The 16,935-nt window shown below is 49.6% G+C and overlaps 1 protein-coding gene across 3 annotated transcripts in view; it reads left to right on the top strand.

The window, feature by feature from the left end:
- Positions 1-16,935, top strand: part of si:ch211-137a8.2 (uncharacterized protein LOC777613 homolog) — a 68,446-nt gene that overhangs the window by 18,807 nt on the left and 32,704 nt on the right. For all 3 annotated transcript variants that reach the window (XM_063059950.1, XM_063059949.1, XM_063059951.1), the window contains exons 4-7: positions 564-746; positions 6,725-6,862; positions 13,723-13,917; positions 16,168-16,399. In XM_063059950.1, coding sequence (XP_062916020.1) covers positions 564-746; positions 6,725-6,862; positions 13,723-13,917; positions 16,168-16,399 — 748 coding nt within the window. The remainder of the gene's footprint in view (positions 1-563; positions 747-6,724; positions 6,863-13,722; positions 13,918-16,167; positions 16,400-16,935) is intronic.

Raw genomic sequence — 16,935 nt, 5'->3', positions numbered from 1 at the left:
GCTGTTTCTGGCATCTCCGAGCCTGAAACCACAGTGAACAAAACAGCTCTGAATTGCCTTGCTGTTTATTTCTCGCCAACTATCAGTGACAAATATCACTGCTTTTTGAACACAAACACACACAAACTCACACTGTTTAAAAATGCTCACTTAAAGCACGATGTAGTGTCCAATGGTCACATAAGTGCGCGCCACTGACGCTGGACGAAACCTGCTTGGCAACAGTCCTCCGCCCCAATAAAGCAGCATAATGTCCCAAATAAAGGAAAGGAATCTCAGCAATTTTCTCGGATAGTTTTTGTTCTTCAAGAGTTGTCTGAAATAAGTGGCTGTCCAATTACAGATGGCCCAATTAACTAGTATCCACTGTACATATATACCAGCATGTATTCACAACACATTAAAAATAGATTTAAGTTGTTTACAGAGCAGTGACAGGGGTAATAGATTGGGTGGGATCACTGGAATGGTTGATCATATTAACTATTCTCTTCTTAATGTTATACAACCAAGCACTGATGAACCTGTAGCAAAGTTGTGAATCTCATTTTTTTCTTGAATAGCTCCTTCGGAAGCAAATAGGAGACATGATGATCTCACTGGAATCGATAAACTGGAGGTACAGGCGTCTGGCCAGGGAGCCCAGGGTGGAAGTAGCCCAGGAGCTGAAGGGAATGGTGCACAATGGTAACCAGAGATGGGACATTCTCCAGAGGAGAGTTGGCAGTATCTACAAGAGGCTTAAGGTATTTCCACCCACTCTTTGTCTGACTCCTTGCTTCTCAACAGCAGGAGGCACAAGAGGCCCCAAATGCTGGAATTTGGAGCAAAGGAAACAAGGCAGAGGAGGGAGTCAGTGAGTCAGGCTGCGTCAACGGAGGGACATGAATTGTTGATGTTTTGGACCCTTCAAAAGACAAGATGAAGGATCTTGTTGTCCATTTCCCGCCATAGATGCTGCCTGACCCATTGAGTTCCACTAGCTGTTCATTTTTGACATTTCAACACCACTTTATTAACTTTGTGTTTGATGAGTCCAAGTTTTCCATGTACTATATAAAAATCCATAAACTTCCATTTTTCATGTATACAGGTGCATATTTCGGTGCAGGGTGGAGATGCCTTTCTACCAAAGGAGGTGTAAGGCGCTCCTTCTCTCCACTTGAATTGATAGTCCATAACACTCAAAGGCCATCAGCAAGCTGGGGTGTAGCATTATTCAGCTGTACGACAGCCCTCAGGAAGAAGCTGTTTTTCAGTCCTATATTCTTGGCCAAGATGTTTCTGTATCTCCTCCCAGATGGCAGGAGATTGAACAGACAGTGTCCAGGATGGGGTGGGTCTTTAATGATGTTACAAGTGTGCCGTTGCCATCGAGAGTTGTAGATTGTCTCCAGGTCTGGTAGTTAGAGACAGATGTTGGTGGGAGATAGGAGACAGGCAAAAGAAGAAAAGGGAAGAAGATTAAAAGGGGCCAATGGAATCAGAGACAGGAGGGATGAAGATGAAGACAAGGGCTGGTGAGAGATCCGTAGGGACACATCATCATCATCATCATGTGCCATGTCATATGACGTGAGCGATCAGCATCTTCCAATGACTATGATTGTCCTTGACAATTTTTTCTACGGAAGTGCTTTGCCATTGCTTCCTTCTGGGCAGTGTCTTTCTTTACAAGACAGGTGACCCCAGCCATTATCAATCTTCTTCAGAGATTGTCGACCTGGCCGTCAGTGGTCGCATAACCATAACTTTGGATCTACACCGGCTGCTCATATGACCATCCATCACCTGCTCCCATGGGTTCACATGACCCTGATCGGGGTGGGGAGGTGGCTAAGCAGGTGCTACACCTTGCCTAACGGTGACCTGCAGGCTAGTGGAGGGAAGGAGTGCCTTACACCTCCTTTGGTGGAGACGCATCTCCACCCCGCCACGCAGAAATGCTGGAATCTAAATGGCACAGCTTTATACAGCATTGGTTCCGCCATGGCTGAAGTAATATGCACAGGTCTGGTTGTTTCCTGATAGAAAGGACAAGGTTGCCCTCGAGGGGAGATTCATCAGGATTTTGTTTCAGACAGAATGTTCTAGATGTGAGGAACGACAGGAGAGGCTGGGTGTGTCTGCATGGAGGCTGACGAGGTGCAAGATGTCCTGAGGTCCACAGACCATACAAAACTTTTCCCTACAGCAGAGCTGTCCAGAACTGGATCGAAATGGGTCAGAGTAAAGGGGAAGGGGTTTAGAGGGATCGGAAGAGGATTCTCTTCACCCAGAAGGTGGTTGGAACCTGAAGGCACTGAGTAGAGGTGGATGAGTTCAACTTAAGTTTTTAGGTAAGGCACCTTCAGAAGGTAAAGGGCCAAGTGCTGGAAAGGGGATTAGTATTGATGGGTACTTGATAGTTGCCATGGACGTATTGGGCTGAATGGCCTGTTTCTGAGCGGTATTTCCCTAATTACAGACCATACACACTCCTTTATACATGCTCTTGTACACTCCCTTCAACACGCTGCGTTCACAGCCTCTCACATCGACTCGCACTGTCTCACACTGTCTCACCTCCTCCCTCGCTCTGCATGACAACCTCACACCCTGCCTTACATCCTGTCAGATACGTGGGCAGATAGAGGGGGGGAAAAAACTCCAGAGTCACTTAGCACTTCAGTGCAAAATGTTTATTAGGTGAGTTAAAATCCAAATTTACAAAAATTAGAGAAAATAGTGAAAAGAAAACTGGCAATATTTTACAAAAAGATATCTACCAGAGGACACAATATTAGTTCCATACTATCTCCCTCCCCCTACCCCCCACCCCTCCCCCTCGCCTTTCCTCTCCCTCGCCTTTCCTCCCCCTCGCCTTTCCTCCCCCTCACCTTTCCTCCCCTCCCTCCCCCTCCCTCCCCCTCCCTCCCCCTCCCTCTCCCTCCCTCTCCCTCCCTCTCCCTCCCTCTCCCTCCCTCTCCCTCCCCTCCCCCTCCCCCTCCCCCTCCCTCCCCTCCCCTTCCCTTCCCTCCGTCTCCCTCTCCCTCCCTCCCCGTCCCCTTCCCTCTCTCCCCATCCCCCTCCCTCTCCCGTTCCCTCTCTCCCTCTCCCTCCCTCCCCCACTCCCTCATCCCCTCCCCCTCCTCCCTCCCCCTCCATGAGATGAGAGCTTATCTTGAGTGGTGGGAGTCCCTGATGACTGATGCTGCTTTCTTACAACAATGTTTGTGTGGCAGTGCTCAGTGATGGGGGGAGTTTTACCCCTGAATAACATCTTGACTGATCTGACTGTAGGTTCAACTCCACGCTCCCAATATATGACAACATCTTGTTGGTTCTTGTGATCACTTGTCGTACCTGCAACTGAACCCCTTGTGATTCATGCGCTTGGACAAGCAGGTCCTTCAGCACCTCAGTTTTGAAGCCTCTGTCCTTTCCACTTCAGGACAATGAACTACCACTGGAACTGGAAAATATGAGAAAATGAGTAGGTTTCAACTTTTTCTGTAGACGCTCTTTCTCTCTTCATGGTTGCTGCCCGACCTGCTGTGTCCTTCCAGCTTTTTCAGCTTTCCCCCTCCCCCCAGAATAGATTTCCAGAATCAGACCTTCTGATCCATAAGGTTTATGTCACAGGTCTAGATTAATTTCTGGTCATCGGTGACCTCCAGGATGTTCATAGCGGGGGAAACATTCAAATGTCCATTCTGAAATCAGATGGCAGAGGGGAAGGAGCTGTTCCTGAATCGTTGAGTGTGTGCTCCTGTGCCTTCTCCCTGATGGTAGTAATGACAAGAGGGCATGCCCTGGGTGATGGGGGGGGTCCTCAATGCTGGATACCGCACATTTGAGGCACCACCCCTTGAAGATGTCCTGGACACCGGGTAGGCTGGTGCTCGTGATTGGGTTGACGGAGTTCATAACACTCTGTAGCTTAATTTGATCCTGTGCAGTGGCTCCCCCCACCACCCCACACCCCCCCATACTAGACAGTGATGCAGCCAGTTAGAATGCTCTCCATGGTACATCCGTAGAAATGTGCGAGTGCCTTTGGTGACATAACAAATCTCCTCAAATTCCTGACGAAATATAGCTGCTGTCGTGCCTTCTTTGTAAGTGCGTCGATATGTTGGGCCCAGGATAGATCCTCAGAGATGCTGACACCCAGGAAACTGAAATTGCTCACCCTTTCCACTTCTGATGCGGGCTGGTGTATGTTCTGTCGACTTACCCTTCCTGAAGTCCACAACCAATTCTTTGGTCTGGCTGACATTGAGTGTAAGGTTGCTGGTGCCACACCACATGACCAGCTGATCTATCTCACTCCAGGATGCCTTCTCGTCCCAGCCTGAAACTCTGCAAACAATAGTCGTGTCGTCAGTAAATTTTTAGATGGAATTTTATCTCTGCTGGAACGTTGCTCAGTTGTTGCTGCATGCAGCTAAAGACTGATTCATTTGCTGATGAGTTGCGAAGGGAAACGAGCATTGTGGCATCACCTGCAAACTCATTTCAGGCGTGTCGGTAGACAAAGGCAGGCATGGGATGTGATGGAGTAGTTTGGCATGTAAGCTATTGTCCTGCAAGTACAACCATGGAGGACTACGGTGATCTATGGTGATACTCTGCTGATTGACTCCAGTCTCAAGATGTTTGTGACTGGGTCGGGAATGAGCGACTTTTGCATTTACAAATTTACTGTGCCTGGGTTGATGAGAGGATTGTGTAGATGATAGTGTGAAAGGGAACGTGTGTGTGTGTGTGTGTTTCTAATCATGCTTCTGGCTGGCTGCATCTGAATACTGAAAGGTGTGGACAGTGTGGATGTGGAGAGGATGTTTCTATTAGTAGGAGTGTCTAGAATCCAAGAGCACAGCCTTATGAAGGGACCTCCCTTTGCAACTGAGATGAGGAGGAATTTCTTATTTATTGAGATGCACGGAATAGGCCCTTCCAGCCCTTCAAGCCACTTGGCCCGGAAAACCCCATTTTAACCCTCGCCTAATCACGGGACAATTTACAATGACCAATTAACCTACCAACCAGTAAATCTTTGGACTGCGGGAGGAAACCAGAACACCCGGAAGAAATCCACACTGTCACGGGGAGAATGTACAAAACTCCATACAGGCAGCAGAGGGAATTCGACTCGGGTTGCTGGTACTATGAAGTGTTATGCTAACCACTACGCTACGGCGTTGTTTCTTCAGTGAGAGGATGGTGAATCAGTGGAATTCATTGTCCCAGTGGACAGCAGAGGCCAGATCACTGGGTATATTTCTTGACATCAGGTCAAGATGGCACCTGCGTAAAACGCTCGCACGGTTTATTTATCACTTTGAATGTGATTGTGGAGCTATTGGAGCCTGTGATTTGCAGTTTGGAGATTGTTTGGGTGTTCCGGTGCTCCGCAGAATCCGAGAGGATTCTGGGAGACGGAGGCAGCGTGCGCGAACCTCGTGGTGGGCGGGCTGCGGGACAGGGCACAAGCTGATGTTCAACTCCATTTCACGGATTAAAGCATCCATTGTTTGCCGATTACAACAACGAGGGAGACTGAAACATCAAGGCGAATGTGGAAGGTGAGCGCCAGCTGCCTGCTTCTTGATCACGAGTGGGATTGCTCTGCTGTTGGAGTGGGGAGGCTGCCTTTTGATCGCAGGTAGGATCACTCTGCTACGGGCAGGGGAGACTGCCTTTTAATCTTAGCGACGAATTCATGGCGCTAGCCAGGCGTCAGAGACCATTTCGGGAGTGCAGTGTTATGTGTTTCACTGGAACGGGGCTTCACGAGGACATATCCGATCAAAACTTCTCCATGGACGGCTTCCAGACCGTTCGGGCTGACTGGAAGTGCACTGAGAGCGGTAAGCGTAAAGGAGTTGGGTGCTTACTGTTCTGGTTAACAACAGATGGTGCAATCCGGGTCATATTACGATCCAGGAACGTGTTTGTAGACCAGATATTGAACTTTTTGCTGTTGGACTTCGGCCACATTCCACCGAGATACAACACTGGGCGACGCGGGAGGTCGTTCCTGCCTGTGGCCATCGAACTTTGCAGCTCCTCCCATGGAGGGTCAGACACCCTGAGCCAATAGGCTGCTCCTGGACTTATTTTCCATCTGGCATAGTTTGCATTTTGTTGTTTGATTGTTTGTGGTTTTTGTATTGCTATATTTACGCTCTATTCTTGGTTGGTGCGGCTGTAATGAAATCCAATTTCCCTCGGGATTAATAAAGTATATCTATCTATCTAATCGCAGGAGGGATTGCTCGGCTGCCAGGGAGGGGAGAGTCAGCCGCTATGCCCAGAGAATGTTACCCAGGTTTTTCCTGTGATTTGGATATGGACTTGGACTATGGATTTTTTTTTTAAATTGTGCTTTTTTATATTCTGTGTTTTTCACCCAATCTTCTCCGTATTTTTCTGTGCGGAGGGGGGATTTGAGTGTCGACGGTTATGTTGCTGTTCTTTTCTTTCTTGTTTCATGGCTATCTGGAGAAGAAGAATTTCAGAGTTGTGATAATCTATTATCTTTGATAATAGATTAACCTTTGAAGGCAGAGTTGATAGGTTATTCATTGGTAAGGTCGTTAACGGTTACACAGAAAAAGCTTGGACAATGGGGTTGGGAGATTTTAAAAATCGGCTACAATTGAGTGGTGGGGTAATCTCGATGGGCCGAATGGCCCAATTCTGCTCCAATATCTTATGTCTATTTTCTTGTTGTTAGTATTTTGTCAGCCAGAGGGAAGAATTTGAAAATAAGCAAGGTCATCTGTGGCAGCAGGTTATGGATTTAGACATCAGACTGACCCAGCTGCAATATTTCTGCACAGAAGGAGCACCCGAAAAGATCAATCAATTGCAGGTAACCTGGCGGAACCTGGGGTAGAGTTCCAGCGTGATACCGGTTAAGGGAGGTCAAGAAAGTGGGAGGACTGGAAGAAGAGTCAGAGTCGGTGAAGATTCAGCTGAAGCAGGGGTTTCCAACCTGGGATCCACGGACCCTTTGCTTCGTGGTATTGGTCCATGGCATAAAAAGGGTTGGGAGCTAGAAATAAAATGATGGGGTATAAGAGTTAATTTAATGAATTAACAGCTTGAGATCTGGACCATTGATTTGAGTTCAAATCCCACCTTGGCAGATGGGGAATCTGAATTTCAGTGATTAAACCAAAATACAATTAAATCTAGACTCAGTAATGGGAAGTGTAAAATTACTGAACCGAATCTATAATTTACCTTACCTTCAGGAATCCTTACCTCGTCCAGCCAATAGGTGACACCACGCTTCCCCGGTCTCCCAGTGTTTTGTTTGGGGAAGACATTTCTATCTATAAGTCATCTGAGTCATCTGAGTCACCAGCTCAATTCTTTCTCTCCCTCCTCTTCCCCTCTTCCCCTCTTCCCCCTCTTCTAACTGTGTGTGTGTGTGTGTGTGTGTGTAGATCTGATTTCTTTTGCCCAGGTCTCTGGGCTTGAACTATCTGACCAGCAGTGACTGGAATTGAACAAAATCCTGCCATCAGCCAATGTTCCTAATTAGACCATAAGACATAGGAGCAAAATTAGGCCATTCGGCCCATCAAGTCCACTCCGCCATTTCATCACGGCTGATCAACCCCATACACCTGCTCTCTCGACATATCCCTTGATGACCTGGCCAAAATCTATCAACTTCCACTTTAAAACACCCACGGACTTACCCCCCATCAGAACCCCATCCTCTCCACGTTCATCCTATCTGGTCCTTTCAACATTTGGTTGGTTTCAATGAGATCCCACCCCACCCCAGCATTCTTTTAAATTCCAGTGAGTACAGGCCCAAAGCTGCCAAACACTCCTCATATGTTAACCCCTTCATTCCCAGAAACATCCTTGTGAACCTCCTCTGGATTCTCTCCAATGACAAAACATCCTTTCTGAGATATGGGGCCCAAAACTGTTGACAATACTACAAATGTGGCCTGACTAGTGTCTTATAAAGGATCACCATTATCACCTTGTTTTTATATTCTGTTCCCCTTGAAAGAAATGCTGACATTGCATTTGCCTTCTTTACCACAGACTCAACCTGTAAATTAACCTTCTGGAAGTCTCACACGAGGACTCCCAAGTCCCTCTGCGCCTCTGATGTTTGAGAGTTCTGATCGATGAAGATTGTTAACATAACATAGAACATAGAATAGTACAGCGCATTACAGGCCCTTCGGCCCACAATGTTGTGCCGACCCTCAAACCCTGCCTCCCATATAACCCCCACCTTAAATTCCTCCATATACCTGTCTAGCAGTCTCTTAAACTTCACTAGTGTATCTGCCTCCACCACTGACTCAGGCAGTGCATTCCACGCACCAACCACTCTCTGAGTAAAAAACCTTCCTCTAATATCCCCCTTGAACTTCCCACCCCTTATCTTAAAGCCATGTCCTCTTGTATTGAGAAGAGGTGCCCTGGGGAAGAGGCGCTGGCTATCCACTCTATCTGTTCCTCTTATTATCTTGTACACCTCTATCACGTCTCCTCTCATCCTCCTTCTCTCCAAAGAGTAAAGCCCGAGCTCCCTTAATCTCTGATCATAATGCATACTCTCTAAACCAGGCAGCATCCTGGTAAATCTCCTCTGTACCATTTCCAATGCTTCCACATCCTTCATATAGTGAGGCGACCAGAACTGGACACAGTACTCCAAGTGTGGCCTAACCAGAGTTTTATAGAGCTGCATCATTACCTCGCGACTCTTAAACTCTATCCCTCGACTTATGAAAGCTAACACCCCATAAGTTTTCTTAACTACTCTACCCTTAGAAGATTGAGGGGGGAATCTTATTGAAACGTATAAAATTCTAAAGGGATTGGACAGGCTAGATGCAAGAAGATTGTTCCCGATGTTGGGGAAGTCCAGAACGAGGGGTCACAGTTTAAGGATAAAGGGGAAGCCTTTTAGGACCGAGATGAGGAAAAACTTCTTCACACAGAGAGTGGTGAATCTGTGGAATTCCCTGCCACAGGAAACAGTTGAGGCCAGTTCATTGGCTATATTTAAGAGGGAGTTAGATATGGCCCTTGTGGCTAAAGGGATCAGGAGGTATGGAGAGAAGGCAGGTACAGGGTTCTGAGTTGGATGATCAGCCATGATCATACTGAATGGCGGTGCAGGCTCGAAGGGCCGAATGGCCTACTCCTGCACCTATTTTCTATGTTTCTATTTTTCTATCTATCTGTGAGGCAACTTTCAGTGATCTGTGGACTTGTACCCCCAGATCCCTCTGCTCCTCCACACTACCAAGTATCCACCCATTTACTTTGTACTCTGCCTTGAAGTTTGTCCTTCCAAAGTATACCACCTCACACTTCTCCGGGTTGAACTCCATCTGCCACTTCTCAGCCCACTTCTGCATCCTATCAATGTCTCTCTGCAATCTTTGACAATCCCCTACACTATCTACAACACCACCAACCTTTGTGTCGTCTGCAAACTTGCCAACCCACCCTTCTACCCCCCACATCCAGGTCGTTAATAAAAATTACGAAGATTAGAGGTCCCAGAACAGATCCTTGTGGGACACCACTAGTCACAATCCTCCAGTCTGAATGTACTCCCTCCACCACCACCCTCTGCCTTCTGCAGGTAAGCCAATTCTGAATCCACCTGGCCAAACTTCCCTGGATCCCATGCCTTCTGACTTTCTAAATAAGCCTACCATGTGGAACCATTTATTGTTGATAAATTAAATGGCAGAGGGAGTTCAAACTGGCTCTGTGTGAGGTGTTAGGAGATCAGATGTAAGGGGAATGTGCACTGTTAGTGGCAGGGACCCTTAACAACCTTGATGTTCAGAGGGAACTTGGGGTCCATGTCCTAGCTCCCCGTAAGAGGCTGCATTTGTTATTTACTTACTGAGATAAAGCACAGAATAGACCCCTCAAGTCCTTCGAGCCACACCGCCCAACAATCCCCCCCCGGTTTAATCTGAGCCTAATCACGGAACAATTTACAGTGACCAATTAACCTCTCAACTGGTATGTCTTGGGACTGTGGGAGGAAACCGGAGCACCCGGAGGAAACCTACGCGGCCACGGGGAGAATGTACAAACTCCCTACCAGCAGAGGCAGGAATTGAACTTGGGTCACTGGTACAGTCGAGCATTGTGCTAAAAACTTAGCTACCGTGCACTCCCCACCCCCCCCCAAAAAAATTCTGGACTGTATTGTCTGGACTTTAGAAGGAGGCGCGTGGCCAAGTGGTTAAGGCGTTCGTCTAGTGATCTGAAGGTCGCTAGTTTGAGCCTTGGCCGAGGCAGCGTGTTGTGTGTCCTTGAGCAAGGCACTTAACCACACATTGCTCTGCGACGACACCGGTGCCAAGCTGTATGGGTCCTAATGCCCTTCCCTTGGACAACATCAGTGGCGTGGAGAGGGGAGACTTGCAGCATGGGCAACTGCCGGTCTTCCATACAACCTTGCCCAGGCCTGCGCCCTGGAAACCTTCCAAGGCACAAATCCATGGTCTCACGAGACTAACAGATGCCTATTATTATTATTAGAAGGAGGAATAGGTTCATTGAGCAGTACAGTAATTGGTCCAACCAACAGTTTATAAAGTGCTTGACAGGCTGGATCCAAGGAGGATATTCTCCTGGCCGGGGTGTCTGGAACCTGGAGACATAGCCTAAGGGTGCCATGGTATAAAGGCAGTTAACATAACACTATTACAGGGCCAGCATACCGAGTTCACTTCTACCACTGTCTGTAAGGAGACTGGCCTGCATGTGTTTTCTCCCTGTGTTTCAGTTTCCTCCCACATTCTAACACATGGGTAGGTTTAACTGGTCTGGTCACATGGGTAGGTTATCTGGTCACTGGTAGATTATCTGGTCACATGGGTAGGTTATCTGGTCACATGGATAGTGCGGACTCACTGGTCACTGGGGAGGTTATCTGGTCACATGGGTAGTGGGGGCTCACTGGTCACATGGGTAGGTTATCTGGTCACATGGGTAGTGGGGGCTCACTGGTCACATGGGTAGGTTATCTGGTCACATGGGGAGGTTAACTGGTCACATGGGTAGGTTAACTGGTCACATGGGTAGTGCAGGCTCACTGGTCACTGGGTAGGTTATCTGGTCACATGGGTAGTGCAGGATCACTGGTCACCTGGGTAGGTTAACTGGGTCACATGGGTAGGTTATCTGGTCACATGGGTAGTGGGGGCTCACTGGTCACATGGGTAGGTTATCTGGTCACATGGGGAGGTTAACTGGTCACCTGGGTAGGTTAACTGGGTCACATGGGTAGTGCAGGCTCACTGGTCACTGGGTAGGTTATCTGGTCACATGGGTAGTGCAGGATCACTGGTCACCTGGGTAGGTTAACTGGGTCACATGGGTAGGTTAACTGGTCACATGGGTAGGTTATCTGGTCACATGGGTAGTGCAGGATCACTGGTCACATGGGTAGGTTATCTGGTCACATGGGTAGGTTAACTGGTCACATGGGTAGTGTGGGCTCACTGGTCACATGGGTAGGTTATCTGGTCACATGGGTAGTGCGGGATCACTGGTCACATGGGGAGGTTAACTGGTCACATGGGTAGTGTGGGCTCACTGGTCACATGGGTAGGTTATCTGGTCACATGGGTAGTGCGGGATCACTGGTCACCTGGGTAGGTTAACTGGGTCACATGGGTAGTGCAGGCTCACTGGTCACTGGGTAGGTTATCTGGTCACATGGGTAGTGCAGGATCACTGGTCACATGGGTAGGTTATCTGGTCACATGGGTAGGTTATGTGGTCACATGGGTAGTGCAGGATCACTGGTCACCTGGGTAGGTTAACTGGGTCACATGGGTAGGTTAACTGGTCACATGGGTAGGTTATCTGGTCACATGGGTAGTGCAGGATCACTGGTCACATGGGTAGGTTATCTGGTCACATGGGTAGGTTAACTGGTCACATGGGTATGTTATCTGGTCACATGGGTAGTTGGGGCTCACTGGACAAGAAAGGCCTGTTTCTGAGCTATATCTCTAAACAAATTTTTTTTTAAATAAATCTCTAAGTTTTTTTTAAATCTAAGGGGTTGGCCATTTATGAGAGAGGTGAGGAGAACGTTCTTCACTCGGAGGGTGGTGAATTTTTAGAATTCTCATCCCCAGAGAGCTGAGGAAGTTCACTCATTCTGTTCGTTGACTGATATTTCTCTGGATGTCGTGGGAATGAAGGGATATTGGGATGGTGCGGGAAGATAGAGCCGAGGTGGAAGATTTGCTATGATCTTGATGGGTGGTGGAGCAGGTCCAACGAGCCAGAGACTCCTTCTTCACTGGTTCGCGTTATTAATAATGACCACCTCACTAGCAAATGTTTACTTTCACTGAAGAATTAAATGAATACTGAAAAAGCAAGTGTTGGAAGTTCCAAGCAGGGTCATCAATAGTGATTACCGGATGGAGGGGAGGTGCTCATCGTGAGGATGAGGACAGGGTCAAAATGACTGAAGCCTCCTCAAAACTGGGCCCCAGTGATAGGGCCCCCGGTGACAGGTCCTCATTGCTCATTCCTCAGTGAAGACCGGTGAAGGGGGTGGGTAGTGTTGAGGAAGCAGGGGGGCTGCAGAAGGACTTGCATTGGTTCGGAGAATGGGCAAAGAAGTGGGAGGTAGTTGGGAAATGTATGGTCACTTTGGTAGAAGGGATAGAATCATCAACTCTTTTCTAAACGGGGATAAAATTTAAAAATCCGAAGTTCAAGGGGACTTGGGCGTTCTTGTGCAGGATTCACTGAATTTTAATTTGCAGGTTGGGCTGTTAGTGAGGAAGACGAATGCCACGTCAGTATTCATTTGGAGAGGACGAGAATATGAAAGCAAGGAGGCCTTATAACACACTGGTAAGGCCTCACTTGAAGTACTGTGAGCAGTTTGATAACCATATAACAATTACAGCACGGAAACAGGCCGTCTCGGCCCTTCTAGTCCCTGCTGCTTGTGCCCCTTGTTTAAGAAAGGATGCGCTGACATTCGGAAGGGTTTATAGGAGTTTTACAAGAATGATTCTGGGATCCTGAAAATGAAAGGCTTTTCATATGAGGAGCGAATGATGGCTCTGGGCCTCTACTCACTGGAATTTAGGAGAACGAGGGGGGGTCTTATTGAAACCTATCGAATGTTGAAAGGCTCAAATAGAGTGGATGTGGGGAGAATGTTTCCTATGGTGGGGGGAGTCTAGGACCAGAGGGCACAGCCTCAGAATAGAGGGACGTGCGTTTAGAACAGAGATGAGCAGGACTCCCTTTCGCCTGAGGGTAGTGAAGGTGTGGTGTTGACTGCGACGTATTTGGTCGTATTTAAGGCCGAGGTTGGTACGTCCTTGATTATTGACAGGTTACAGGAAGAAGGCAGGAGAATGTGATAGAGAGGGAAATTGATCAGCCATGGTGAAATGGTAGAGCAGACTCAATGGGACGAATGGCCTACTTCTACTCCGATGTCTTATTGTTTTATTAAGACACTGACTGGCTGGACTCTCACCAACAGGACCCACACTGACTGAAGTCTCCTGACTGGGTTCTTGTTCACTGGATGCTCAGTGCCAGGACTTCACTCACAGGGCCTGTCAGTAACAGTGTCCTCACTGACAGCAGTCTCATAGAGTCTGTCTTGTCACTCCGGAGTTCTCCAAGTCTTGAGCCTTTTTTTATTTGCTCTTCGCCCCTTTTCCCACTCAGGGGCTCCAGCAGAAGATCACTGGCATCACGGCAGAGACAGATGAGCTGCTGCTGAACGCGGAGACCCTGCTCCAGAAGAGCGAGTCCCTGGACGCTGTGACCATTGAGGCTGAGGTCTGGGACCTCCTCCAGTTCCAGCAGGAGCTGTTCGTGAGAATAGCTCGCTTCCACAAGAGACTGCTGCGCATAGACCTTGTAAGTGCTCTGGACAGGGTCAGGGAATTGAGAGAGAGGCCTGTGGGTCGGCTGGCTCATCGGCCGCTGTGAGTTTCCATGGTGTGTTGATGAGATGGAGAACCTGGGGGAGGCGATGGGAACATGGGAACAATAAGAATGGGGTTAGTATAATAATAGTATAGATGGGTGTTTGATGGAACGCGTGGACACGGTGCACCAAAGGGCCTGTTACTGGGCTGCATCTCTCTCTCTCTCTGTGGCTTTATTTTCTGTTTGTTCTAGCTCCTTTGTTCCCATACTTTCTTTTCCTTGCTTCATTTCTCCATCTTTCTCCCTCTTCTGATGTTAATTCTTAGATTGTTTCTATTTCCTTTTATCCCATGAAACCTCCCCAAGGTCCATATTTTGACAGGATACAGTGGTGTATGTTTTTGTGGTCTTTTGCTGCAGCCCACCCACTTCAAAGATGCTCTTCTGCACATCACCGACTGCACAGCTTCTCCCTCCCACCTCTCTTTCTCCCTCCCACCTCTCTTTCTCCCTCCCCACCTCTCTCTCTCCCTCCCACCTCTCTCTCCCCCACCCCCTCTCTCCCCCACCCCCTCTCTCCCCCACCCCCTCTCTCCCCACCCCCTCTCCCCCACCCCCTCTCCCCCACCCCCTCTCCCCACTCCTCTCTCTCCCTCTCCCCTCTCTCTCTCCCCACTTCTCTCTCTCCCTCCCCACCCCTCTCTCTCCCTCCCACCTCTCTCTCTCCCCATCCCCTCTCTCCCCCACCCCCCTCTCTCCCTCCCACCTCTCTCTCTCCCTCCCACCCCCTCTCTCCCCACTCCCTCTCTCCCCCACCCCCTCTCTCCCCCACCCCCTCTCTCCCCCACCCCCTCTCTCCCCCACTCCCTCTCTCCCCCACCCCTCTCTCTCCCTCTCCCCTCTCTCTCCCCCCCTCTCTCTCCCCACCTCTCTCTCTCCCCACCTCTCTCTCTCCACCACCTCTCTCTCTCCACCACCTCTCTCTCTCTCCACCACCCCTCTCTCTCTCTACCACCTCTCTCCCCCCACCTCTCTCTCCCCACCTCTCTCCCCCACCCCTCTCTCTCCCTCCCACCCCTCTCTCTCCCACCCCCTCTCTCTCTCCCTCCCCCTCTCTCTCTCCCTCTCCCCTCTCTCTCTCTCCCTCTCCCCTCTCTCTCTCTCCCTCTCCCCTCTCTCTCTCTCCCTCTCCCCTCTCTCTCCCCTCTCTCTCTCCCCTCTCTCTCCCCTCTCTCTCTCCTCTCTCTCTCTCTCCTCTCTCTCCCCTCTCTCTCCCCCACCTCTCTCTCTCCCCCACCTCTCTCTCTCCCCACCCCTCTCTCTCCCCACCCCTCTCTCTCCCCCAACTCTCTCTCTCCACCACCCCTCTCTCTCCCTCCCACCCCGCTCTCTCTCTCTCTCTCCCCCACCTCTCTCTCCCCACCTCTCTCTCTCCCCCCCACCCCTCTCTCCCCCCACCCCTCCCCATCTCTCTCCCTCCCCCACCCCTCTCTCCCCACCCCTCTCTCCTCACCCCTCTCTCCCCAGCCCTCTCTCTCCCCACCCCCCTCTCCCTTCCCCACCCCCCTCTCTCTCTCCCCCCACCTCTCTCTTCCCCCTCTCTCTCTCCCCCACCTCTCTCCCTCCCCCACCTCTCTCCCTTCCCCTCCCCCTTCACCTTCTCCCATCCCCTCCTCCCCCCTCCCCTCCCCCTCTCCCCCTCCATATTCTCCCCTCTCTATGTTTTCAATCTTCTCTCTTTCAATTTCTCTGCTCCCCATTTCACACTCTCCCTTGCCCATGCCCCTCTCGCCCACGCCCTTCTCCCCCACCCCACCCCCCTACCCCCACTCTCATCACCCCTCTTCCTCCCCTTCCCCTCCTCTCCCCCCCTTTGCTCCTTCTCCCCATCTCTCTCCACCCCCTCTCTGCTCTCCTCTCTTCCTACCCCGCACCCCCCCCATCTGCTTTAGTCCGTCCCTTTTCACTCAGTGGCCAGACTGTATATCTCATCACTGCTCCAGATTGATGCCAGTGTCTGGATAAACGAACGACTGGAAGTCTGTTGGGGTTGTGGAGGGGTGTGAGCGTGAGGGGCAAGTGCAGAGAGGCTACGTATCTCCTCGGTAACTACTTGAGTGGCGGGAACGAGTCTGCGGGTGGCTGATTGATGCAGAAAGAATTGGGCGAACCCCCAGCGAGGGGAGGAGGTGGCAATCTCTCCGGACAGATCAATTAATCAGCTTTTCTGTCTGCCAGGAATTGGAATATTTATCCAACAACGAGAACTGCGAAGCTGACTACCCCTGTGACAGGAAGCTGGAGGAAGGGCACGTCAGCGGATACAGGAGCACCCCAACACACAAGGAGGATCTAAGCGACATTGACCCCGGCCAATCTAGCCCCAGCAGTTTGGACTCGTTACCCCTCGAGTGGGATCCCTCTGTCGATATTGGAGAGGACATTGATTTCCGTCACGGTGCTCTGCCAGGTGTGTACCCACCGCAGGCACGGGTTCGCTGCAGAAACTCAGTGGGGCTGAGCAGCATCTGTGGGGAGAAGGGGACTGTCAAAGCTTCAGGCTGAGGCCCTGCATCGAAATGGTTCCTTTGCTCAAATAATCCCTTTCCTCCCGTAGCACCACTGAGCTCTTCCAGCAGATTAGCTTTTGCACCGGACTGCACGATCTGCTGCCTCTTGAGCACGTTCGAGAGCACCATAAGATCAGAATCAGGTTTTCTATCACCAGCACATGACGTGAAATTTATTAACTTAGCAGCAGCAGTTCAATGCAATACATAATCTAGAAGAAAAAAAACAAAGCAGAATAGTAATAATAATTAAATCAATTACAGTATACGTTTATTGAATAGATTAAAAATCGTGCAAAAAAAACAAATAATATATATTTTAAAAAGTGAGGTAGTGTCCAAGGGTTCAATGTCCATTTAGGAATCGGATGGCAGAGGGGAAGAAGCTGTTCCTGAATCGCTGAGTGTGTGACTTCAGGCTTCTGTACCTCCTTCC

This window comes from Mobula hypostoma, chromosome 10, assembly GCF_963921235.1.
Source record: "Mobula hypostoma chromosome 10, sMobHyp1.1, whole genome shotgun sequence".
In the NCBI taxonomy this organism is placed as follows: domain Eukaryota; kingdom Metazoa; phylum Chordata; class Chondrichthyes; order Myliobatiformes; family Myliobatidae; genus Mobula; species Mobula hypostoma.
The sequence above is the reverse complement of the archived record's forward strand: the minus strand, read 5'-3'. Positions and strand labels throughout refer to the sequence as shown.